General features: G+C 43.3%; 1 protein-coding gene across 3 annotated transcripts in view; it reads left to right on the forward strand.

Moving 5' to 3' along the window:
- PROM1 (prominin 1) overlaps window positions 1-27,641 on the forward strand; it is a 116,804-nt gene that overhangs the window by 11,688 nt on the left and 77,475 nt on the right. For all 3 annotated transcript variants that reach the window (XR_010322162.1, XM_064286056.1, XM_064286058.1), the window contains exon 3: window positions 23,291-23,346. Coding sequence is in view for 2 of the 3 variants with exons in the window: in XM_064286056.1 (XP_064142126.1) it covers window positions 23,291-23,346 (56 nt within the window). In the remaining variant the exon portion in view is untranslated. The remainder of the gene's footprint in view (window positions 1-23,290; window positions 23,347-27,641) is intronic.

The following is a 27,641-nucleotide window of genomic DNA, read 5'->3' on the forward strand; positions in this document are numbered from 1 at the left end:
TGCTTAATATCCCAGCTACATTGCTTCAACAAACTTTTTTTTTTTTTTTTTTGCCTTTCACTGTTAACATGTCCTCACTGGAGGGAAGCAAATACTTTTCAGTGGGAAAAGTATACTCCCAAAGAATTCCAGGGCATAAAAATGGATGAGATACACTACATTCCATGAGTCACAAAAGAGTTAACTCTCCTTCTCTCACCGCAAAATACATTTTAACATTGTTTAGGGCTGGGGCAGGCCTGTCTAAACCTGTTTACCTAATTAACTGTTTTCTTCTCTTCTCAGATTTTGGGTGTGAGGAAGGAAGGGAGGCCGGCTTGCCAGAACTTTCTAAGCATAATGTTATATTCTTTATACATAGTACTGTTTGCCACTTTGGCTGTCTTACCCTTTTGACCCTTCTCACCTGTACTCAAAAGTATTCAGTGTGTGTGTTTGCAAGGACAGAATTATGAAGTGAAAATGGTCCATGGGAATTATTTGCTACTAGGGTTGGCAGCATAGATTTTCAATTGGCTTAGTGTTAGACCCACCTAGGCTTCTTTGTAAACTATAAAGACTTGAATAGTATCACTGATTACTAAAAATTATAAAATTTGCAGTATCTTTACTATTTTCCATAGCCATTCAACTACTATTTACAAGAGGCTTATTTGTGTGTGTGTGTGTGTGTATGCGAGGAGTGGGTGGAGTACGTGTACGTATTTAGTGAATTCTGTCGCTCATTTGTATTATTGCCAGTTTATATATTTTCCTTAAGATACAATTTTAACATTTAATTTTTTTTTTACATTTATTAGTCTTAGGTTAAGCAATTGAAACAGTTTGAAGTGTAGTTGTCAATTTTTCTTCTAAGTTTCAGGTTCAGTGCATGAAATAAATGACTCTAAGCCCTGACTCTTATTGAAGAGAGTCTTATTGAAGAGAATTAATTGTTTATGTCACTACCTAAAAGGTTGAATTTACAAATCCAATGGTGGAAGTAGAAAATAAGCTGAGTTTGTTAATGTGGAATACAAATGCACTGTTCTGAACGCTTTTCTTTGTCTACTTGTAGACTTCGTGTAAATGTTATTGAATGAGCAAATACCTACCAGTGATCTCAATCTTTTTTGTTGTTGTTGTTGTTGTTTTATGTAAAAGGCAAAACATTTAGTTGTTTACTATGAATTTACAGTGACTTCTTCAAAAGGATTGGGAGGCAACCCATGTGTTATTATTCTAAGACATATTGTGTAATTCGCTAATCCCGTAATCTCCTTCCATATGTTCTTCTATTTTGCTCCCTTTAGATTTTATAGGTAGGCTCTCACATAATCACTTGACAAGAGAGAACAGCATTTTTTAAAACCTTCTTTCAAACGATCAGGTTAGAAGGCCTCCTTTAGCTTTGCACAAAACTTCCAAAGCATTCTAGGATTTTGAAATCCACCATCATTAGTTTAGAAGGCGGTGTCTGAAAATCCTAATGCAATCTGAAGGTGTTAGCCTACTTTTCCCTTGACCTTCATCAATACTTACTGCCTTGCAGAAACAAGTTCCCAAAGTTCCAGCAGCAGAACAGAAGATTACTACTCCCTGCAAAAAAAAAAAATTATTAGGTTGCTTAAAGAATATTGAATTTAACAGACAACGTCGGGAGTGTTGGTTTTCTTCCACCCTTCCACAATTTACATTCCTTTGCCCAATTATTAGATTTCATAACAGTCTCATGGTGTCCACTGAGTGATTGGCAGCATAAAGAACACATATAAGACCATCAGGACATTTCCATTTGGGGCTAGTGCATTCTTTGAGTGCCAGATCTTAGGTGGAAACACTGGTGGCTTGGTGGTTAAGAGATATGGCTGTTAACCAAAAGGTCAGTGGTTTGAATCAACCAGGTGCTCCTTGGAAACTCTGTAGGGAGTTCTACTCTGTCCTATAGGGTCACTATAAGTCAGAATCAACTGGACGGCAGTAGGTTTGGTTTTTTTCGTTTTAGATCTTAGGTAGAGGCCTTCATAATTGGGGGAAAAAAAGGTTGGGCTCCTGTTTTAAGTTTTTTTTTTTTTTTAGTTGCCTTATTGGGGTAAAAATCTATGCAGTATATATTCAGTATAACAAAATATTTGCCAATACAACATATTTTACCTGTACATTATGGCGACATTTGTTATGTTCATCGTATTGTGCGATCATCACCATTGCCCATTGCCAAATTATTCTACCACCCTTAGCAGAAACTCGTTGCCCCTAAACTAAGACCTCCCCTTTCTCTTCTCCTTCCTACCCCGGTAATCACCAATAAACTTTGGTCTCCATTCATTTTCCTATTTCGTATGAGTGAGATCATACTTATAAATATTTGCCCTTTTGTGACTGACAGATTTCATTCATTGTGATGTCTCCAAGGTTTATCCATGTCGTAGCATGCATTGGAACTTCATTTCTCTGTATGGCTGAATAATATTCCATTGTATGTATATACCATATTTAGTTCATCCATTCATCTGCTGATGGACATTTAGGTTATTTTCATCTTTTGGCTAATGTGAGTAGTGCTGCAATGAACATTGGTATGAGTTCCCTTCTTATTACTTAGTATCTCACCCAAATTAACGAAACCAGAGGGCTTTGGGACCAGCCCCCTATGGGCTAGTGTCTCATTAGACATCACTATGCATAGGAGATATTATCCCATAGTATATTTTCTTTCTTTTTGAAAGAGTAGAGGTGGGCTGAGGGCAAGTCCCAGCACAGGCCAAGAAGCAGAAGAGGGGGAAGGAAGGGCTCTGGAGGCCGGGTTCCCTCTTCATACCATCTCTCTAGGAAGTTCTTCACTTCTACATCCTTGTGTCCAACCAAATGGCATGCCAAAACTTGCACATGAAATGCTCTAAGAGAATCCCATATTGTGTCTCTTTATAAATACAAGATGGAAAGTTCTTGTTGAGCCGAGACTCCCAGGCTTCTTCCTGGGCAGAAGGGGAGATGATCGTACATTACACCAGGAACACAGTTAGCTATGCGACCTGGCACAATGGGCTCTAGGACCTGGCTGTGGCTGTTTCAGGAATGCCTGGCCTGGCCTGAAGCTGCAAGAGTGATACAATGCGCTATGCTTATGCTCAGTAAAGCAAAAGTTATTCATTCATTCATTCATTCATTCACTCAACCTAAAGAGGGTGTTGGCTGAAGGAAGACCAGGGGAGCTAAGGAAAGGGCATTCCACGCAGAGGCAACAGCATGTTCACGGAGTGGAGAAGACTGTGGTTTGTTTCAGTATGGGGTGAGAGGAAGGTGTTCCTAGAATAAGCTGACCAAGGTTAGCTAGGGCCAGAGCATAGATGGCCCTAAGTGCCAGGCCAGGGAGCTTTGTAGAGGGAAGGAAGCTACAGACAGTATATGAGCACAGATTTCCATCCTTTAAGCACTTATCAAAAGCCTCGGTTTCTGGGAGCTGTGGACAAGGTGCAAGTAGAACTGACTTTTAGGAAGATGACTCCAACATCGGCTTGTAGAACAGGTCACAGGGAGGAGAGGTACTCACCAGGAGACCTGTCTGGGGACATCTGCAGTAGTCCAGCCAAAACCCATTGATTCCAACTCATAGTGACCCTACAGGACAGAGTAGAACTATTCCATAGAGTTTCCAAGGAGCACCTGGTGGATTTGAACTGCTGACCCTTTGGTTAGCAGCCATAGCACCTAACCACTATGCCAGCAGTAGTCCAGGGGCAGGTAATAATGAAAGAAGTTGGAGTGAAGCAAAGGTAAGGGCAAAACGGGTGCTCCTGTTGTTAGTTGCTGTTGAGTCAGTTCCGACTCATGGTGACCCCATGTGTTACAGAATAGAACTGCTCCATAGGGTTTTCTTGGCTGTAATCTTAATGCAAGCAGACCACCAGGACTTTTCTTCCATAGTCCTGCTGGTTGGGTTCGAACCACCAACCTTTCAATTAGAAATCAAGCATAAAGCATTTGTGCCACCCAGCGATGCAGTATCCATTTTATGTCCAAAGGACTTGGTTCCAATCCTAGCTCTTGCCTATTACCTGCTGGATGAGTTTTGCCAAGTTCCTGGCCTCTGTTCTCTTAGGTAGAATATGACTATCATCATAACCCACTTCATAGCTTATACCTGTGAGGCTTAAATGAGATGATATGTGTAGAGCCCATGTTTATAACCGTGCCTGAGACACACAGAAAAATCCTCAATAAACATAGCTGGTATGAATATTATTGGAGAGGCAGAATTGGCCAAAGTTGATAATGAGATTGGGATAGGGAAGGGATGTCAGAAGAAGAAATTATCTCCAGGAGGGATCATTAAAATGTCCTTAGTACTGCTCCTTCAAGAACATTCTACAAGCAGTGGCCGTGTAAGAAACAGTTCCACTACTATAGTGGTAAAGTGGGGACACCTTTCCGAACTGGAGCTAAAGGCATTCCCGGATACCACCTTCCAGCCAAACAATGGACAGGCCCATAAAATAAACAAGATTAACCGAGAAGAATGTCCTCCTCAAACAGTCAGTTATACAAGATCAAAAGGGTATTATCGGCCTAAAAGCAAAGATGAGAAGGCAGGAAGGGGTAGAAAATCAGGACAAAAGGAAACGGGGAACCCGGTGTGGAAATGGGGAGAGGACTGATATATCATGGGGAATGGAACCAGTGTCAAGGAACACTTATGTACAAACTATCGAATGGAAAACTAATTTGCTCTGTAAACTTTCGCCTAATGCACAATTAAAAAAAAAAAAAAACCTACATCTAACGGGCTCTTGTTTTTCTTTCTCTTTGTTCTTTCTTGCTGTTCCCAGTATCTGCTGTAAGGCTGATATTGTGCTTGGCTGGCCGTTATCCCATATGATCCTGCCAACAACTTGGAGGAGGAGAAGTTGGTGGTGTTATTTCTATTTACTATCCCCTTGTACGGATTAAGGAGCCCTGGTGGCACAGTGGTTAAGCACTCGGCTGCTAACCGGAAGGTCTGTGGTTTGAACCCTCCAGCTGCTCCGTGGGAGAAAGATGTGGCAGTCTGCTTCCATAAAGATTTCAGCCTTGGAAACCCTACGGGGTACTTCTACCCTGTCATGTAGGGTCGCTACGAGTTGACACGGGTTCAATAGCAGTGGGTTGTACAGATTAGGAAACTAAATCAAAAAGAAGTTACATGTTCAAGACACACAACTAACAAGTAGCAAATTGAGAAACCCCTGCCTCCAGGACTAGTTATTCCACAGCTCCTTTGTGGATAATTTGTTTCTCTTTTATTTTACCTTGTGGGAGAAAGCCGTGGTAGTCTACTTCCACAAAGATGACAGACTCGGAAACCCTGTGGGGAAATTCCTCTCTATCCTCTAGGGTTGCTGTGAGTTGGAAGTGACTCAAGGGCAACGGGTTTGGTTTTTTTGTTTTTGCTTTTATTTTTCATGCTGCCTTTAAAATGACCATGGATGACTATGAAAAATAGTAATCTCCACCCACTAAAAGCATGCATTGCAGAAGATTATTTGCTGGGGATGGTGAGCAGTGTCTTTTTTAGTTTTATGTGGCTGTGATGAATTTGGTATGAATTAGGACCCAAATTAGAGCCATTCTAATGGAGCAAGCAAAAGAAAAAAAATCTCCTCTGGCTTTTATTTTAATAGAAATTCCCTGAAATTATTCTCCACCCTATTTTGGTGTACGTGTAAAACTAGCTTTTAGGACAGTCGGCCTATTTTTAAAAACATTTTAGGCTAATCTGATTTGCTCCTGGGATTTGGCAGGTGTGGGAGTGGAGTTGGGTAAATGGTAGAAGTGAGGAAAAAAAAAACCCGTTGCTGTTGAGTCGACTCCGACTCATGGCGACCCCGTACGTGTCAGAGCAGAATTGCTCCACAGGGTATTCTTGGCTGTAATCTTTACAGAAACAGATTGCCAGGCCTTTCTTGCTTGGTGCCACTGAATGAGTTCGAACTACCAACCTTTAGGGTAGTGGTCAAATGCAAACCATTTGTACCACCCAGGGACCTTAGAAGTGAAGGTGGGGGAGGAGTCCAGCTTGGTTTTGTTGGAATTTGAGGTGCCACCAGGATTTTCGATGAGGTGGGAGCTCTCTCTGTTGCAGGTAATGGAAGCTTGTTAGCTAAGGGAATCAAAAAAGAGAGTTTGTCATCAGGATTCTAGGTCGTCTCATGGAACTCAGTGAGGGGTCAGCCATCAGGGGCCAGCCGTCACCCTCCTGACTCTCTGTGTCTCTTCTTGGCTCTTCTCTGCACATCGACTACTTCATTCTTCCTCCTCCCTGTCCTATTCCTGCATGTGCACAGTTGTCGTGGTGGAGAGCCAAGTTGCCAACGTCATAGGTTCCAGGCCAGCTTCCTGGAGAGTGGCTGGGAGTTCTTTCTCTTTCAGTCCCAATGCTAGATTACCAGGGAGGGCCTCAGGCCTGCTTGGGCAGATTGCCAATGGATCCACTGATTGACTGTGGATGAAGCTGTCGCTGTCACCCAGGCATCAGAGGCAAAGAGGTGGTGGCCGGAGAGGGGCAGGCGAGCAGACAGCCCAATGGGCGTGGCTGTGCAGATGTCCATGTAGCCTTGGGCCCCAACACCTGCCTGTTCTTAGTTAATTCAGACAGAGCCAGCATTGTCTCCTTTAGATCATGTTGGCCATGGGCCTGGCCATCAATAAGGTCATAGAGAAAAGGAACTAGTACCCTACTGATCCAGCCTACGCTGTTCAGTCACTGTCCTGGGCGGGCTACAGCTTTCTACACCAAAGAAAGGTGATGCAACAGAATGCGGAAATTATGAAACAATATCATTAATACCACACGCAAGTAAAATTTAGCTAAAGATCATTCAAAAGCAGCTGCAGCAGTACGTTGCCAGGGAACTGCCAAAAATTCAAGCCGGATTCAGATGGACTTTGGCTAAAAGCAGAGAATACCAGAAAGATGTTTACCTCTATTTTATTGACTATGCAAAGGCATTCAACTGTGTGGATCATAACAAATTATGGATAACATTGCAAAGAATAAGAATTCCAGAATGCTTAATTGTACTCATGAGAAATCTGTACATAGACCAAGAGGCAGTTGTTCAAACAGAACAAGGGAGCATTGTGTGGTTTAAAATCAGGAAAAGTGTGCACCAGGGTTGTATCCTTTCACCATTCTTATTCAGTCTGTATGCTGAGCAAATAGTCTGAGAAGTTGGACTATATGAAGAAGAAAGGGGCGTCAGGATTGGAGGAAGACTCATTAACAACCTGCAGTATGCAGATAACACAACCTTGCTTGCTGAAAGTGAAGAGGACTTGAAGCACTTACTGATGAAGATCAAAGACCGCAGCCTTCAGTATGGATTGCACCTCAACATAAAGAAAACAAAAATCCTTACAACTGGACCAATAAGCAACATCACGATAAATGGAGAAGAGATTGAAGTTGTCAAGGATTTCATTTTACTTGGTTCCACAATCAATGCCCATGGGAACAGCAGTCAAGAAATCAAATGACATAACATATTGCATTGGGCAAATGGGCTGCATAAGACCTCTTTTTAGTGTTAAAAAGCGGAGATGTCACTTTGAGAACTATGGTATGCATGACCCAAGCCATGATGTTTTCAGTTGCCTCATATGCAGGCGAAAGCTGGGTAATGAGTAAGGAAGACTGAAGAAGAATTGATGTCTTTGAATTACAGTGTTGGGAAGAATATTGAATATACCATGGACTGCTGGAAGAACAAGCAAATGTGTCTTGGAAGAAGTACAACCAGAATGCTCCTTAGAAACAAGGATGGTGAGACTTCATCTCACATGCTTTGGACATGTTGTCGGAAGGAACTAATTCCTAGAGAAGGACACTATGCTTGGTAAAGCAGAAGGTCATTGAAAAAGTGGAAGACCCTCAATGAAATGAATTGACATAGTGGCTGCAACAATGGGTTTGAGCATAATAACGATTGTGAGGATGGCGCAGGACTGGGCAATGTTTCGTTCTGTTGTACATGCGGTCACTGTGAGTCAGAACTGACTCGATGGCACCTACCAACAACAGCAACATGGTGTTCAGTCACTGTGCTGGGTGGGCTACAGCTGTCATCTCTTTTCATCTTAAGAGCTATCATGTCGTTGTTGTTCGGTGCCATCAAGTTGATTCCAACTCATAGCTACCCCATGTGACAGAGTAGAACTGCCCCATAGGGTTTTCTAGGCTGAGTGGGCTCCAACCACCAACATTTCCATTAGCAGCTGACCACTTAACCGTTACACACAACCAGCATTCTTTAACAGTTACAATAGCAAACGCTTACTACGTGATTACTGAAATTACACTTTTCAGGAATGTCTTATGAGAGAAAACAAACCAAATACCACAGGAGTCCAGCAAATATTTTAACTGTGCCCCCTGGCCCCCGCTTTCCTGGATTCACTAATGGCAGGAATATGGGGGGCCAGGCCCCTTACACCCCAGCGACTCCTGCCCAGCCGCCACCATCATTAGGGAGGTGAGTCAGTCCTGAGCCCTGATCTGAACCGCAGCTTCAGAAAGATGTCTGCCTTCTCCGTGATGGCTGTGCGTCCTGAGCACCTGCTCCCTCCAAACGAGTTGGAGATAATTTAAGAGCAGACCTGCCCGGTAACAAGCTTGGCTCTGCTGAACACTGTGTAAAGGTGAAATAAAATCACAGCCCGTAGATTGGCATGGACACATGGCCGGCAGGGAGCCAGAAGGCCAGAATGGTCCCAGATGTTTTCCCAAGAATAGCTACTGGTGCAGGGTTTTCCCGGAGCTCTTTACTGGGACAGCAAGTTGATTCTGGGGAACAACAGCGTGTGTAGTCCCTCAGAGAGACGCTGCTGTAGACAATTAACGGCAGAGAGGGGCATTGAGTCATGTGTGGATGGCTGCTGTGAAGAGGAAAACACACCAAGGAGCTGGAACTGTATTTTAAATAAAGGGAAGGGAGTCCTCCCTCTGGAATACTTATTGTTTGTACTTGGAAGCAGGGGGATAACATTCGATAAGTTCTAGTAAACACAGCTTCGCTTCTAAATGCCTGAAGCGGCAATGCTTTTCTTAGAAACCAGACCGAGGAGTTTAGTCACGTTGAGGGGAGGATTTGATTGGTGGAGTGAACGTGCTCTGTGAAACGAAGAGTATAGGGCAGATGCTACATGAAGTGATTTTTAAATGACTGTCATGGAGGTGTTTCAGTAAATCAAACAGACTCACGTCGGCCACGCAGAAGGAAACACGCTCAGTCAAGGAATTTGGTGAACTTCTGAACCTGTTGGAGCCCTGGTGGCACAGTGGTTAAGAACTAGTCTGCTAACCAAAAGGTCGGCAGTTTGAATCCACCAGCCACTCCTTGGAAACCCTGTGGGACAGTTCTACTCTGTCCTATAGGGTCACTGTGAGTCAGAATTGACTCACCGGTAACAGTGTTTCCTGGACCTGTTGTGATTGTTAGTTGCCTTCGTTGAGTCAATTCTAGATCGTAACAACCCCACGGTGCACAGTAGAATGGCTCCCTAGGTTTTTCAAGGCTGTTTGCCTTTTGGAAGCAGATCACCAGGTCTCTCTTCTGAAGTGTGTAATTATTTGTGCCACCCAGGGCAGTTACATTGTTTGGGTCCCCAAATCATAGGCTTAGCCTCATCCACACCGGTGAAAGGTGAGCAGACTTTCTTCATCCCTAGTGTCAAAGGACAGCAAACACATTTCACCAAAAAGAGCTTCTAGAAGGTGGGGTTGAAAAGTGCTTTTTTAAGAGAAGTGACGCTGGTCCTTTCAGGTGAGAAACTTCTCTGTCATTTTCAATGGAAATCTTTTCAAAAGGCATTCATTTGCCTGCCTTTGAATTCAGTGTACACCAAACCTAAATCATCTTTGGGTTTTTTCCTGGGGAAGTATCATCATTCAAATCAGTTGCTCTCCTCAGAGTCTAAGGGGCATGTGATGACCTGCCCTGGCACTGATTGGCCCCCCGTTGCTGCCTTTTGCTTATTAGGGGAGGTCAGATTGACCAAACCAAAAAAAAACCAAACCTATTGCCGTCGAGTTGACTCTGACTCACGACGACACCACGTGTGTCAGAGTAGAACCGCTCCATAGGGTTTTCAATGGCTGTAATCTTAAAGAAGTCCATCTCCAGGCTTTTCTTCTGCAGTACCACTGAGTGGACTCAAAATGCCAAACTTTTGGTTGGTAGCTGAGCATAATCCGTTTGTGCTGCCCAGCGAACTCCTTAACCAGTTGCCGCTGCTGTGGAGTCGATTCTCACTCATGGTGGCACCATGTGTTTCAGAGTAGAACTGCACTCCATAAGGTTTTCGATGGCTGTGATCTTTTGGAGCAGGTTACCAAGACTGTCTTCTGAGGTGCCTGTGGAAGGATTTGAACTGCCAACCTTTTGGCTAGTAGCCCAGTACTTCACCATTTGTGCCACCCAAGGGTGGGTGATAGTAGTTGTCAGGTTGACAGTAGCTGTCATTATTGATAATTTATCTTCCTCCTCTGTAGCAGGGCTGCTCAAATATGTTGCATTTCTGTGTATCTACAGGGTGTAACCATCCCATTGGCAATAATATCTTCTTTGGGCAGCAATTCCCAAATAACTGGGGGTGAGAGTGAAGAGCGTAGTTGGAGAAAAGCGAGCTGTTTCCCTAAACCCATTGCTGTGGAGTTGATTTCAACTCATAGCGACCCTACAAGACAGAGTAGAACTGCCCGTAGGGTTTCCAAGGAGCAGCTGGTAGATTTGAACTGCTGACCTTTTAGTTAGCAGGTGAGCTCTTAACCACTGTGCCACCAGGGCTCCAATCCCTCTCCCTAGTGATGGGCAAATGAGTGTACATTTATATTCCTTCAGTTAAAACAAAATGTCGAAAGCATGATGGCCTGCTTTTTCTTTTTCAGTTGTCTACCAGAACTGTTCACATCGAGTACGTTGATCCAATGTAGATTTTCTCGTGTTGATTCAAGGTAGATTTTCTCACTCAGTGTCTCATTTTTGTGCAGTGAATTGGCTCCTTAAACATTTCCTTTCTTGGTAAAAGCTGTCCAAATAACCAGGCATTTCTAAATTTGTTTGAATTAGTGCCATGTTTTTTTTTTTTTTCTTTCCTCTCAGGAAAGGAAACCCGTTTTCGTTTTAGAAACCTGAATCAGGAAGTTCTAAAGCAAGAGACAAAACCGAGCAAGCCTAGCTTGATGAAGGAAGATAAGGCTCCACTGCAGGGCTCACTTCGTTTGTAATCCAACATGCTTCCCACTGGGGCGCCCTGGAGGAAGTGCTGATGGCCACACACAAACCCCACAAATGTTTGTGTTTTCACTGAATGGCCCTGTATCCTGAGCTAAATCTGCATTCTCCTCCAGAAACAGTGGCCTGGACCTGGAGCTCCTAGTCTACCTTACTGGCCATTTTGCTTATGCACCACTTGGAGGTGGCACCAAGATCTTAAGCCAGTTTGGCCTTAACCTCTCTCTGATGCACATTTCCTGGAATAACAATTGAGAGCTTTCTCCTTAATTAGCGTGGTGGTAGAGACATGCTTGAACTAGTGTTTAAACTGGTTGTGAACATGAGTTTTGTAGATTAGGAAAATTCAGTTGGTGAAGCTTTTGAAAGGCTCATGGACATATAGGTCAGGCCTGTGGATGACTATCCAAGTTCTGAAGGTGACGGATGACAAGCAGGTAGGTATAGCCTTTTATCTGAACTACACTGTGTTTTGTAGTGAGTTTTATGGGTTCTAATACCATGGACTGCCAAAAGAATGAACAAATCCATCTTGAAAGAAGTACAACCAGAATGCTGCTTAGAAGCAAGGGTGGCCAGACTACATATCACATACTTTGGACATGTTGTCAGGAGGGATCAGTCCCTGGAGAAGGACATCATGCTTGGCAGAGTACAGGGTCAGCGGAAAAGAGGAAGACCCTCAACGAGGTGGATTGACACAGTGGCTGCAACAATGGGCTTAAGCATAACAGCAATTGTGAGGATGACAGAGGAGCGGACAGTGTTTTGTTCTGTTGTACGTAGGGTTGATATGAGTCAGAACCAACTTGATGGCACCTAACAACAACAGCAACAGTGCCTTTCCATGCATTTTCTTTTACAAATGCAAAAATTCAGGACTTTGAATGGAGATGTCTTTTAACATCTCAGTTGATGTTCTTGTTAGTGGTCATTGGGTCGTGGCCCACTTATGGTGACCTTAGGTACAACAGAAAGAAACTCCCCAATCTTTCATCAGCCTCAGAATCACTAGCATGTTTGAGTCTGTCATTGGGGCTATTGTGCCAGTCCATCTCACTGAGGGTATCCCTTGCCCTCTTTGGCCTTCTACTTCACCAAATATGATGTCCTCCTTTGGGTGACTGATCCCTCCTGATGGCACTTCCAAAGCAAGTGAGCTGGACAGTGTTTTGTTGTGATTCTTCAGATTTTCACTGGCTAATTTTTGGGAGTAGATTGCCAAGCATTTCTTCATAGTATGTCTTAGTCTGAAAGCTCCACTGAAGCTTGTCCACCGTGGGCGACCTGCTGATATTTGAAATACCAGTGGCATAGCTTCAGTGTCACAGCAGCGTGCCAGCCACTGTAGTACAACAAACCTACAGGCTTAGTGAGCTATTAACTTCACTAAGCTCTGCCTGCATGTGTTATGTGTGTGTATTCCCTCTCCTGAGAAAGGTGAGTTAATGTTTGTGCGATCAAAACTGCAGGATAGGTTACAGGCAGAGGAGGTACGTAGCCAGAAAATGCTGAGGGTCTTAATTGTCCAAGACTTGTTTTAGTTAGGGTAAGTAACACCATTTGTCATAACAAACAAGCCCAAATCTTAGTGAAAAATGTTCATCTTTCACTGCTCAGTCCAATGCACAGGTGATGGTGGGTTGTGGGAAATCTGGGGACTCTGGCTTGTTCTACCTACTGGTTCCGCCATCCTTTTGAGCTTCAAAATTCTCCACTGGATCCTCTGTATTTGGCTTGGAGATGGGTAAAGAGAGAAAGCACGAAGGAGCTTGTGAGAGGCCGTGGAGGCCCATGTTCCATTGTCCTGATCACAGTGACATTGTCCCCCCTAAAAGCAAGGGGGCTGGGGAGTGTAGTCAAGCAGTGGGCCTGGGAGGAGAGGTGGCACTTGGGTGCTGGTGAGCACTCGTATTTTGCACCCCAAGGCTGAAGGACTCCAGGGGCAGAGTGTGGAAGGATGTGTGGTACCAGAGGGCTTTCTTTTTTCCCCCTCAAGTAGAAGTGAAAGACTCTAACATTCTTATGCTAGTATATTTATGGTATTTTTATGCAAATAAAGTGTGTGTTAAGTTTTTTTTTTTGCAAACCGCACCCCCCTCCCACCCCCATGAGGTATATAGTATTTTCATAAGCGTAAGGGCATGGTTGGCAAAAAAAAAAAAAAAAAGAAAGAAAGAAATCTTGTGTGTTATTTGCATAAAAATACAGTATATACCAGATGGTATGCTGAAGATTTTTCTTAGGGCAAAGTGCCTCTTGACTTTAGCATATCCAGGAGTTAACTCTTTGGACTGACTGTCTGGATTTGTGTTTTAACCGAGTTTGTCAGGCATCCCACCTGGTTTTCTGCCTGCCCCTTCTGCCCTCAGGAATTGGTCTAGACTAGGGCAAGTTGTCAAATTTATTTTTAAGCACCAGAGGAAACTCTTTTGTACCTGGAAAGAAACAGCTACAGTTGTTTCTGTTAATATTTAATGTAATAAAGCTAAACATTTGCAGACCTCGTTTCTGTAAGCCCCTAAGTTGAACTTGAATATCGTTTTGTTCTACTTAATAAACGAATACTTTCAGCAACAGCGTGAAGAGTAACTTTCACGTTGATCAGTGCGGGTTTAACTCACAAGTTAACAGATGAAATCATCCTTAGTACAGGGCCATCCGCTGGACCTTTGCCCCATGTGCGTTTAAAATGGAGCCACCGGAGGCAAAAGAGGGACTGTGTGGGCCTGATTTAGCACTACTGGTGCCTATGCATGTTACAAGAGAGCATTCCAGAGGGGGAGTTTCCCTTTGCCTGTCTTGGGCCAGAACCTGTGTATGTGTTACAAGAAGCCAATTAGGGAACAAAAATATCTTAGTCAAAGAGAAGTTTTGACTAAGAAAGGAAAATGTTCTTGTTATATATGGACCCAGCATAAGATCCTTTTCTTATTTCATCTTCCTTGATGTGGTTTCAGTCATGAAAAACTCCTAGAGAAATCACACACACACACACACGTGCTCACACACACGCACAAAGTAAAAATACAAGAAACATAGCCAACCTACCTTCTAACTTGATGGCGTAACACAAGGGGTCAGAATTAATCCCTTGCTGCTACATTTTTTAATTTCCATTATCACTTGAAATTGAAAGTAACTCCCAGGTAGGAAAATGCTGTAAGCCTAGAAGGTCGGTGAAGAGAGGTTGAAGTCACTGTCATTCTGAAGAGGACCACAAAGTCCTTCTTTGGAGGCCCCCATGGCTCGGTGCTGGGATCAGATGCTGAGAAACAATCTTTTACCATAAAAATAACTTCATCTACTAGCTTAAATGTTTCCTTCCCACTCTTATATACTAAGAGGCAGCTATTATGTTGTAGAAAAGAGTATGGAATTGGTATAGTGGACAATGCATTGCTGCATGAGAAAGGTAGCCAGACAGCATCCAAGCCCAGGGCAGGAGGAACTCGCCGGCCTCTTGGAGTTGTCTGGCCCAATGCTAAGTGCTTTAGAGGCCCTGTCTCAGCGGATCCTCTAGGCAGCTCAGGACAGATTAGCTGGTCATTATCATTTCCATGTAGAAGCCTCAGAGAGACCAGGATAAGACTGTGATTTCTCAGGGCAGGTCTTTTCATTTTTAATGTGGTTACAAGAAAATTTAAAATCACTTCATCTCAAATACTTTGGACATGTTATCAGGAGGTACCAGTCCCTGGAGAAGGATATCATACTTGGTAAAGTAGAGAGTAAGCAAAAAAGAGGAAGACCCTCAAAGAGGTGGATTGACACAGTGGCTGCAATGATGGGCTCGAACTTAGCAACGATTGTAAGGATGGCCCAGGGTTGGGTAGCATTTTGTTCTGTTAAGCGTAGGGGTCACTGTGAGTCGGAACTGACTTGATGGCACCTAATAACAACAAAAATGTGGCTCATATTTTGTTTTTACTGGACAGCGCTGCCCTAAACCACGAGGAGGGAAAACATCCCTGCTCCAAAGTCTTGGGTCCTTAGCTAGGGATTTTGACCATCACAGCAAGGATTGGCTTTGGCAGAGGGAAGGAGCCAGCTGGCAGCCAGAGGGCAGGGGTCAGCTGCCAGTGGGTAGCATCTTCAGATATATCCAGGACCATTCCTAGAACACTCAGGGTCCCCAGGCTCCCAGAAGGACTTGGAAGAGGCCAGGGTTCTCCAGCAAACTCCGATAGGGCTGTCTGCTCAGAACTGGGCAGTCTGTTTTTCTGAGGCTGCCCTGTTCTCTGATATTTGCTTATTTCCACATAGCTTTTTGGCTTAGTTAAATTTGTCACTGATGTAATCCTGTTAAATTGTAGTGAGAAGAAGTGGTACAATCCCATTTAACTGAAGGGAAGACTTTCAGCAACTGTTGTCCCCTGACCTAGGGATTCATGTTTGTGTGTGTGTAGTGTGTGTGTGTGTTCGAGAGAGAGAGAAAGGAAGACCTTGAGTTTTCACAGAGTTGTTTCTTTAGCCTTACTGTCCACAGAAGGCCCCTTAGGTTTGTATTTGAGGACAGTGGTGGTTCAGTGGTAGAATTCTCACCTTCCACGCTGGAGACCTGGGTTCAATTCCTGGCCAGTGCACCTCATGTCAATGGAGGCTTGTGTGTTACTGTGATGCTGAACAGATGTCAGCAGAGTTTCCAGACTAAGAAAGGCTAGGAAAAAAGGACTGGCCGTCTACTTCTTTTTTTTTTTTTTTGTACTTTAGACAAAGGTTTACAGAATGAACTAGTTTCTCGTCAAAGAGTTAGTACACACATTGCTCTGTGGCATTGGTTAACAACCCCATGACATGTCAACACTTTCCCTTCTCAACCCGGGGTTCCCTATTACCAGCTCTCTTGTTTCTCTCCTGCCTTCCAGTCCCTGGCCCAGGGCTGGTGCACCCCTTTTGTCTTGTTTTGTTCCATGGGCCTGTTCAGTCTTTGGCTGAAGGGTGAACCTCAGGAGTGACCTCATTACTGTGCTGAAAGGATGTCCCGGAGCCACACTCTCAGGGTTTCTCCAGTCTCTGTCAGCCTGGCAAGTCTGGTCTTTCTTTTTGAGTTAGAATTTTGTTCTACATTTTCTCCAGCTCTGTCCGGGACCCTCTATTGTGATCCCTGTCAGAGCAGTCAGTGGTGGTAACCATGCACCATCTAGTTGTACTGGCTTCAGTCTGGTGAATTCCATGGTAGATGTGGTCCATTAGTCCTTTGAACTAATCTTTCCCTTGTATCTTTAGTTTTCTTCATTCTTCCTTGCTCCTGAAGGGGTGAGACCAGTGGAGTATTCTCGATGGCCACTCGCAGGCTTTTAAGAGCCCAGACACTACTCACCAAAGTAGAATGTAGAACATTTTCTTTATAAATTATGTTATGACAGTTGAGCTAGATGTTCCATGAGACCATGGTCCCCAGCACCCTCAGCCCAGCAGTTCGGTCCCTCAGGGAGTTTGGATGTTTCTATGGAGCTACCATACCATGACCTTGCCTGGTACAGGTTGTGCTGGCTTCCCCAGTCTTGTGTACTGCCTTACCCTTCGCCAAATTTCCTACTTACCTATTGTCTATTAAGTGTTTTTCCATCCCCACCCCTCCCCCTCCTTGTAACCATCAAAGATTTTTTCTTTTTGTATGTAAACCTTTTTGTGACTTTTTACAATAGTGATCACATATGATATTTGTCCTTTTGTGATGGACTTCTTTCACTCAGCATAGTGTCTTCCAGATTCATCCACGTTATGAAATGCTTCACAAATTCATTGTTGTTCTTTATCATTGCGTGATACTCCATTGAGTGTATGTACCACAGTTTGTTTATCCATTCATCTGTTGAAGGGCATCTAGGTTGTTTCCATCTTTTTGCTATTGTGAACAATGCTGCAATGAACATGGGTGTGCATATGTCTATCTGTGTGACGACTCTTATCTCTCTAGGATATATTCCTAGGAGTGGGATTGCTGGATCATATGGTATTTCTATTTTCTAACTTTCCAAGGAAGCACCGTATCGTTTTCCAAAATGGTTGTATCACTTTGCATTCCCACCAGCAGTGCGTAAGAGTTCCAATCTCCTCAAAGCCTCTCCAACATTTGTTATTTCCTGTTTTATTGATTCGTGACAGTAATGCCAGGGTGAGATGATATCTCAGTGTGGTTTTGATATGCGTTTCTCTAATGGCTAGAGATCGTGAGCATTTCCTCATGTGTCTGATGGTTGCTTGAATGTCTTCTTTGGTGAAGTGTCTGTTCATTTCCTTTGCCCATTTTCTAATTGGATTATTTGTCTTTTTGTTGTAGAGGTGTTGGATTTTCTTGTAGATTTTAGAGTTTAGACCTTTGTCTGACTTATAATACCCCAAAATTTTTTCCCAGTCTGTAGGTTCTCTTTTTATTCTTGTGGTAAAGTCTTTTGATGAACATAAGTGTTTAATTTTTAGAAGACCCCAGCTATCTTGCTTATCCTCTGGAGGTTGTGTGTTGGTTGTGGTTTGTATCCTGTTAATGCTATGTATTAGGGTCTCTAGCATTGATCCTATTTTTTCGTCTATGAACTTCATGGTTTTTGGCTTTATATTTAGGTCTTTTATCCATTTTGAGTTAGTTTTTGTGTATGGTGTGAGGTATGGGTCCTGTTTCATTTCTTTGTAGATGGACATCCAGTTTTGCCAGCACCATTTATTAAAAAGACTGTCTTTTCCCCATTTAATAGACTTTGGACCCTCATCAAAGATCAGGTGACCATAGGTGGATGGATTTACATCTGGGTTCTTAATTCTATTCTATCGGTTGATAGCTATCTCCTTCTGAAAATCAGCCAGTGAAACCCCTATCAATTACAGTGGTCTGATCCTGTTGTGAATGGGGTTTCCATGAGTTGGAGGTTGACTCTGCAGTTAGCTAACAACAACAATAACAGGCTTGTACAGGTATACCTTGGAGGTCCTGTGGGCTCGGTTTCATACCATTGCAATAGCAAATATCACAATAAAGCTAATCACACGAATTTTTTCAGTTTCCCAGTGCATATGAAAGTTATGTTTACACTATACTGTAGTCTATTAAGTGTGCAGTAGCATTATGTCTAAAAAAAATTTTTAATTAAAAAATATTTCATTGCTAAAAAATACTAACCATTATCTGAGCCTTCAGTGAGTTGTAATTTTTTTTGCCAGTAGAAGGTCTTGCCTCGATGTTGATGGCTGCTGACTGGTCAGGGTGGTGGTTGCTAAAGGTTAGGATGGATGTGGCAATTTCTTAACACAAGACACAGTGAAGTTTGCCACATTGACTGACCCTTCCTCTCAGGAAAGATTTCTCTGGAGCATGGAATGCTGTTTGATAGCATTTTACCCACAGTAGAATTTCTTTCAAAATTGAAGTCAATTCTCTCAGATCCTCTCTTAGCTGCTTTATCAACTAAGTTTATGTAATATTCTAAATTCTTTGTTGTCACTTCAATATTGTTCATAGCACCTTCACTAAGAGTAGATTCCATCTCAAGAAGCCACTTTCTTTGCTCATCCATAAGAAGCAACCCCTTGCCCATTAAAGTTTTAGCATGAGATTGCAGCAATTCAGTCACATCTTCAGGCTCCCCTTCTCATTCTAGTTCTCTTGCTATTTCCGTCTGCAGTTACCTCCTCCACTGAGGTTTTGAACCACTCAAAGTCATCCATGAGGGTCAGAATCAACTTTTTCCAAACTCTTGTTAATGTTGATGTTTTGACCTCCTCCCATGAGTCATGAATGTTCTTAATGGTGTCTAGAATGGGGAAACCTTTCCAGAAGGTTTTCACTTTACTTTGCCCAGATCCATCAGAGGAATAACTATGGCAGCTATAGCCTTATGAAATGTATTTCTTAAATAATAAGACTTGAAAGTCAAAATTACTCCTTGATCCATGGGCTGCAGAATGGATGTTGTGTTAACAGGCATGAAAACAACATTAATCTCCTTGCACATCTCCATCACAGCTCTTGAGTGACCAGATACCTTGTCAAGGAGCAGTAATATTTTGAAAGGAATTTTTTTCTGAGCAGTAGGTCTCAACGGTGGGCTTAAAATATTCAGTAAACCATGTTGCAAACAGAGGTACTGCCATCCAGGCTTTGTTGCTCCATTTATAGAACACAGGCAGAGTGATTTAGCATAATTCTTAAGGGCCCTAAGATTTTTGAAATGGTGAATAAGCATTGGCTTCAACCAGCTGCATTAGCCTCTAACAAGAGAGTCAGCCTGTCCTTTGAAGCTTTGAAACCAGGCATTGACTTTTCCTCTCTAGCTATGAAAATCCTAGATGATATCTTCTTCCAATATAAGGCTGTTTCGTCTACACTGAAACTCTGTTGTTGAGTGTCGCCGCCTTCATCGGTTACGTCAGCTCGATCTTCTGTGAGTCGGACTGACTCGACGGCGACGGGTTTAGATCTTGTGGAGAACCTGCTGCAACTTCTATGTCATCACTTGCTTCCTCACCTTGCACTTTATGTTATGGAGATGGCGTCTTCCCTTAAACCTCGTGAACCAACCCCTGCCAGCTTGAAACTTTTCTTCTGCAGCTTCCTCACCTCTCTCAACCTTCACAGAATTGAAGAGACTTAGGGCCTTGCTCTGGATTCGGCTTTTGCTTAAGGGAATATTGTGGCTGGTTTGATCTATCCAGACCACTAAAACTTTCTTCCTATCAGCAGTAAGGCTGTTTTGCATTCTTATCATTCATGTATTCACCGGAGTAGCACTTTTAATTTCCTTCAAGAACTTTTCCTTTGCATTCACAACTTGGTTAACTGTTTGATGCAAGAGGCCTAGCTCTTATCCTATCTTGGCTTTTGACATGCCTTCCTCAATAAGCTTAATCATTTCCAACTTTTGATTTAAAGTGAGAGACGTGTAACTCTTCCTTTCACTTGAACACTTAGAGGCTGTTGTAGGGGTATTAAATGGCCTAATTTCAGTACTGTCATGTTTCAGTGAATAGGGAGCCCTGAGGAGAGGGAGACAGGGGAATGGCTGGTCAGTGGTGCAGTCTGAACACACACAGTGTTTATCTGTTAAGTTCAGCATCTTATAGGGGCTTGGTTTGTGGCACCCCAGAACAATTACAATAGCAACATCAAAGATCACTGATCAGAGATCACCCTAACAGATATAATAATGAAAAAGTTTGAAATGTTGTGAGAATTACCAAAATGTGAAACAGAGACATGAAGTGAGCACAACCCTGTTGGAAAAATGGCGCTGATAGATTTGCACGACGCAGGATCGCCACAAACGTCCAGTTTGTCAAAAACGCAACATCTGCGAAGTGCAAGAAAGCAAGGCACTATAAAATGAGGCATGCCTGTATTCAGGGATGTTTACTATTATTCCATATACATTTGGGGAACTGTCAGAGACACACCCACTGGCGACAGTGAGAAAGGACCACTGTAAGAATGGTTGATTGAGAGACGCAGACCCATGTTGTGGCCAGCTGCATTCTGTTGAGTGATGCACCTTCAGAATGGTGACTGTGTGGGCTTCAGAAAAGGCCACCCTTGTTTTCTGTACCTTTGGGATTATGCATCCCTGTCACCTCCTCAGCAAGTGTACCGTAGAAAAATACCCCCATTTAGAGTGGAACTCAAATGATGTCACCAGGACATCTCTGGCATCATTTCTCAAGTGTTAGCTTCGTAGTCAGTCTCTTGCCTTGTGTTTGGAGGATTGTGGACCTACACTAGACCAACATCGTTACCATCATCAGTCCAGGGGAATGGAGGGGAGGGAGAACGAGTTAGGAAGCCTTTCTCCCCTCAGAAAACAAAAAGCTGGAGCCTGTCTCTGATGATTGAAGTTGGACTGTGTGTTGTTGTTAGTTGTCGTCGAGTCAGCTCAGACTCATGGCGGCCTTATCTGTAACAGAAGGAAACATTGCCTGGTCCTACACTATCTTTAGGATCATTGGCATATTTGAGTCCATTGTTGTGGCTGTTGTGTCCACCCACCTCATTGAGGGTTTCCCTCTTTTGGGTGGTGCACACTGTTAAGCGTTTGGCTATTAGCCAAAAGGTTGGTGGTTCGAACTCACCCAGAGGCACCTCAGAAGACAGGCCTGGCCTTGAAAACCCCATGGAGCTGATCAACTGGTGGGGTCACCGTGAGTCAGAATCAACTGGACAGCAACTAACAGCAACTATACCGAACATGATGTCCTTTTGTAAAGATTGCTCTTTCCTGATGACATGTCCAAAGTGTTTGCTAACTTTGGACACTTCAGATTGTGTGCTGACACAATGACCATAACAATGGGCTCAAACATACCAATGATCGTGAAGATGGCACAGGACAGGGCAACGTTTCGTTCTGTTCATGTGATAAGGTCACCACAAGTTGGAGCCAACTCAACCGCAACTAACAAAACATCTCTTTTAACAAATGGATGATTTTCATTGTTTTTTTTTTAAACCAGCTGTGGAAACCCTAGTGGCATAGTGGTTAAGTGCTACAGCTGCTAACCAAAAGTTCAGCAGTTCAAATCCACCAAGTGCTCCTTGGAAACTCTACGGGGCTGGGGGCGGGGCGGGCGGTGTGCAGTTCTACTCTGTCCTACAGGGTTGGTATGAGTCGGAATTGACTTGTTGACAACTGGTTGTTTGTTGGTTTCTGGTGGACTCCTTCATCAATGAAATTTTAAACAAAGTCTAAACTATAAAACAGACCAAAGCAAAGCTGGCTGGTTGAAGGGGAGAACTGTGAGTTAGACAGGCTTAGCCTCCCTCCTCTAGGTAGTACCCAAGGTAACCTGGAGGAACTACCATAGTTTCCAGGTTTTTTGATGGCTGATATTTTTGGAAGTATATCACCAGGCCCTTCTTCTGAGGCACCTCTGGTTATGTCAACAGTTTGCACCACCCAGGGTTCTAGCAGTTTGAAAATCCCTGTTCCTGCAACGTAATCTTTGGAGACCCGCTTTAAGTATCTGCTCTGTACATGCAGGAAGTTCTGTAGAGAAGTGGCTTGCTTTATATCCTGGCATGTAAATCTCAGCTTCTCTGCTTTAAAAAAAGTGTTCACTGTGGGGTTTCCCTGCCCCCCAGTAATACTCTGCAGAGGTGATGGATACAGTCCTAGCATTTCAGAAGCTCATTCCTAGGATGAGAGCCAACGTGGAGGGTGGTGGGAAGGACCTGGACCAGGGGAAGGAAGGCCTGGGCTGGAGTCTGGCTTCCTCACCTATCGCTGTGTGATTTTAGGCAAGTCACTTTCCCCGTCTGGGCCTCAGATGTCTTATACCATTCCTGCACTGATGGGTCAGAATAAGAAATTGCTAGTAACAATTTTGGCACAGACCTCTGTGAGAATGTGACAATGCCCGCAGTGAATCCATATGGAAAAACCCAGTCCCCATGGCATTTCAGTGTTTTCATGCACAGCTTGGGGGCAGGATGGGAGCCATTTCCATGTCAAGAACTCAAATTAGGTTAATTTTAAGAATTCTCTCATGTGTAAAATATTATGGAAATGTGGAATTACTGAAAAATGAATTGTATGGGTAGTTCCAAATAATTAAGACTTAGCAATTTCAACATACCTCTTTATCAGTAATTATTAGTGAAGCTGTGTGTGCTTTGCTGATAAATATTAAGGTGTATTGTGAGAAATGGAAAACTCTTAAACATGGCAAACATCTGATTCCGCCGCTGTGAAATAGCACATAGGAAATATTTGTCCTTCTTTCTTTGCTTCTGGCTAGAGCATCATTATCTCAGTTGCTCATCTACACTAAAAAATAGGAATGAAGTGGTAAGAATACTATATAAAAACCAAAAAACCAAACCTGTTGCCATTGAGTCGATTCCCACTCATAACAACCCCATAGGACAGAGTAGAACTGCCCCATCAGGTTTCCAAGGAGCGCCTGGTGGATTCGAACTCCCGACCTTTTAACCACTGAGCTACAGAGGTGCAATAATTTGTGAGCATATGTAGACCTCTATTTTCTAAACATGCTTGTTACGTTTCTTGCTGAAAAAATAATCTTGCTACTGTTTTGTGCCCTTTTTTTTCCAGACACTGTTAGAAAAATTATACAGAAGAAGTTTGACCCCTTGGAGGATTATGAGGAGGTAATTTTATTTATATGTATATTATTTTTAAAAAAAAAAAAAGTATGAGGAAAATTTTGGCGGACTTGAAAGTAAGCCTTTAAACACCCAGTTATGTGACATGTGATGTTAGTAACCTTTTTTGATTAAGAACTTGCATGGAATATTGAAACACCTTTAGATCCCATTGGAACGACAGCAGAAATTCCAGGAGTGGAGTTTGAAGGAACATTAACCTTTCAGACTATATGTTGTTTAAAAACTAAAATTCCTAAGAGGAAATATTACGCTAGCCTTTTAGTAATAGTGAATGTGCACTTTGTTTTAAAAGACAGTTTGCTTGAAAGTAGCTTCACATTTGAACAATGTCTACTGAGCACCTCCTATATATGTGGCAGAGTCCCTGGTGGCGCAGACCATTAAGTGCTCAACTACTAACCGAAAGGTTGGTGGTTTGAACCCACCTAGAGATGCCTTGGAAGAAAGGCCTGGTGATCTACTTCTGAAAAAATGACCACTGAAAACCCTGTGGAGCGCAGTTCTACTCTGCAACACATAGGATCGCCATGAGTTGAAATTGGCTTGATGGTGACTTTTTTGTTTTTGTTTTTGCTTTTTGTATGTGGCAATCAGCTGGATATGAAAGAGATGTGGAAACGAGTGAGGTAGTCCCTGAGTAGTGTGAATAGTTAATGTGCTCGGCTGCCAGTTGAAGGATTGGTGGTTTGAGTCCACCCAGAGGTACCTCAGAAGAAAGTCTTGGCAGTTTAAGAAAAATCAGCTGTAAAAAAACCCTGTGGAGCACAGTTCTGCTCTGACACACACGGGGCTGCCATGAGTTGGAGGCGACTCAGCAGCAACTGAGTTTAAGGTAGTCCTTGGTGTCAGGAGGCTAAGAGCCAGATGGCAGAGACCGTACCTAATAATCTGAAGGACAAGGAAATAAGTGGATGTAGGTATGAGTTCCACACAAAGGGGTATAGAGAAAAACAGTTAATTCTGACTGGAAGCTTTTCAGAGAGGAGGTAGCTCTGGGCTTGTAGGAAAGGTTAGGCAGAGTTGGAACAGGTGGGGAAGTGGCTCTGCTGGGGCACAGGGACACAGAAACCATGTGAGCAAAGGCGAGAAGATGTGAAAGGAGCAAGACTATGGCCAGAACAGGTGAGTGAGGAGCCCTAAGGTAAGTTGGGGCCAGATCCTGGGAGGGGCCTTGAACACCTTGCTAAGGTAAGTGGACTATATGTTTGGAAAATATCAAGGCATCTTGTGGGTCTCTACTTAATGCCCAAGGCACTGCTAATTCCCTCATTTTGATTCCGTAACTGATTATTTAAACAAAAATGTGTTCCTTTCCTTTTAGTTTATTATGGGTCTAGGTTGCCAGTGAAACAAATAAGCCAATGTTTGTTGTACTGTATGTAGGATACTAAAGAGCAGTTAAGTCTCTTTGTGAGGATCTTAGTCTTACAGGGTAAGGCACTTTGGTCCTTCCTCTTCCTGGTGTGAAGATGGTTGTCAAGATAACATTGACAGAGCTGAAGCTAATTCTGGAGGCCACCTTTCAGCCAAATAATAGATTGGCTTGTTAACACCCATGAGTAATACATTTCCTTAATTAAACAATCAACTAGATGAGACCAAACAGCCAACATTTACCCATAAGGAAAGATGAGAAGGCAAGGAGGGGAAGGGAAGCTAGATCAAGGAAACAGAACAAACAGAATGGCAATAATGAGGATGCTGACACACTGTGGAAATAGTAACCAATGTCACGGAACAATTTGTATTAAAATTGTTAAATGCGAACCTAATTTGCTGTGTAAACTTTAACCCCAAACACAATAGAATATTACAGGAATGAAAAAAAAAAATAGATAACATTAAAAGCAGACTGACAGGTAGGATCATTCATTTACAGCCACCACAACAAATCTGACTTGGAATGTTTCCAGTGGGTGTGAGGGCAATCGGGGGTGAGGGCAGTTAACTCTTCCCCAGTCAGTGGTTAGACAGATAAACTGTGTTACAAATGGTACCATCGTACTGTCAATTTGCAATAAAATGATACTCAAGAGAGTAAACACAGAATCCAACAACAATAAAAAAGGCCTTATCTAAAATCCATTTACATTGGACCTCAGGGTTGTTAGTTGCCTTTGAGGCCATTCCGCCTTCCACAGGGAAGACTGAACTCTCTCTTCCCTAAGTGCCGACAGCCTTCCTTACTACTAGGGAAAGTGTTTCCATCCTTCAGTGCCACTGGCTTTGTTTATACCTCACAAGCATGACTGCCCATATCTGCATGCATCCTGGGCAGAACCAAATGACTGTTGCTTTTATCTGTATGTTAAAAATTATCCATATAAGATACAACTGTTGGTCTCCACTTGTCCAGAGCAAAAGAGAAAGAAGGAAACCAAAGACTCAAAGAAGAAACTAGTCTACAGGATAAATAGTCTACGTGAACCATGGCCTCATTTATCCTGAGACCAGAAAAACTAGAAGGTGCCAAGCTAATACTGTTGACTGTTCTAATCAGGGCCACTATAGATGGACCCTGATAGAATGGAAGAAGAATGTAGAACAGAATCTCAAATTCCTTAAAAAACAAAAACAAACCAGACCTACTTGACTCGTTGAAATTAGAGGACTCCTGAGACTGTTACCCAGAGGTACTCTTGAAACCCTGAACCAGAACAAGCCCTTAAGGTCACCTTATAGCTAAATAACAAATTGGCTGAAAAAATAATATCACCCATAAGTACTGTGCTCCTTTAAAAAAATCACCTTTATGAGACCATCTATAGCTCAACAATTATTTTAAACAAAGATGAGACTGTAAGGGGGCAAGAAAACTAGATTAATGGAGGCAGAACAACCAGAACAGAAGTAATGAGAATGTTCACACATTGTGAAGAATGTAACCAATGCCACTAAACAATGTGTATAGAAATTATTGATTGGGAACCTCAACTGCTGTGTAAACCTTCACCAAAAACACAATAAAATATTTTTTAAAAAATAATTAGCATGTCATTAGCAGCCTGCCTGAATGCCAACTAGTCCTGCCAAGGAATGAGTGGGGGAGGGGCAATGGTTCAGTAGGGTCCGGGCCTTGGAGGACAAGATCCTAAGACCCTGAAGTGACTCTGAAGAGGCTGGCAGGTGTGGGCCGGAGCCAGGCTGCCACCATCCCTAGCAGGATCCTTAATGGGACAAGTCCTCTGTGGCTGGATTGATTTTAGATTTGGGGTGCCTGCAAACTTGGGAATCTCTGCTTCTTGATTTCATCTCTGCCTCAGAGTACCTTTCCCAATGGAGGAAAACCATTGGTGTGGAGGTAAGAAGAGAGTGGATACTTTGCTGAACCAATATGGATGAGGTAAGTCCCATCTTGGATGTAGGACCAGATCCTGCTTTCCACAGTTATCCAAGGAAGATGAATAGCAGTTAAGCAAAGACACCAAAGAGCCAGACACCTTTGTAGAGGAGCTTCCTCACTGGTTTTAGCCTGGAAAAAGCTGGGCATCTTGGTTTGGATTCCTCCAGATGCAGAGCCTGAGTCTAGGACTCAAGGACAAATTGTTTATTTGAGGGATGCCGGGTGTCCTGGCCAGGAAATGGGCACGGTACAGTGAAGGGAGGGCAGCCTGTGCAGGGCGTGCCTTTGCACTGTCTGGCACAGGAGGTGACTGGAGCTGCATCCTTGTAGAACCTCAGAATTAGCCCACAGGAAGGGTGAGAGAGCTGAGGTATGTATATGCCAAGAGTCACTGCTTAAGGGCTCCTTGGTGGGGAGGGACAGTGTGAGTTTCTGTGTACGTCTTACCTACCATGGTTCCGGGGTAAACCCTGGAGCACAAAGTCAGAGATACCAGTAAGTAGAAGTCTGAAGAGGTCTGCTGAGATGGTTAAGATCCCAGGGAGGTGGGCAAGCACCAGTAGCATTGGCTATGCTGGCAGTGCCCACTCTCTTTCACACTGAGATGGTTACCGAGCTCTGTGCTGGTGAGCTTCCCTGCCCCCAATGCCTAAGGAGTCTGGGCAGCCAAGTCAGTGATCTTGTGACAGGGGGAGGGTTCCAGTGAACTCTTTCTTCATAGAGGGGTTCAAAAATATTCGACAGTAGAGAACTTTTATTCCAAAGGTGGCCCCAACTTTGGGAGGTGAAAAACAACTCCTCTTCACAGGACTCCCTCCTTTCTGCACTTAGCTGAAATGTGAAAAGTAATATTTAAGGTCCTTGGGCTCCTTCTCCTCCCTGTTCCCCGCCCCCCACCCTTTTAAGAAATGTTTTCTTTCCTTGTTATTCTGTG

The sequence above is a fragment of the Loxodonta africana genome, chromosome 5 (assembly GCF_030014295.1).
Source record: "Loxodonta africana isolate mLoxAfr1 chromosome 5, mLoxAfr1.hap2, whole genome shotgun sequence".
Classification (NCBI taxonomy): Eukaryota; Metazoa; Chordata; class Mammalia; order Proboscidea; family Elephantidae; genus Loxodonta; species Loxodonta africana.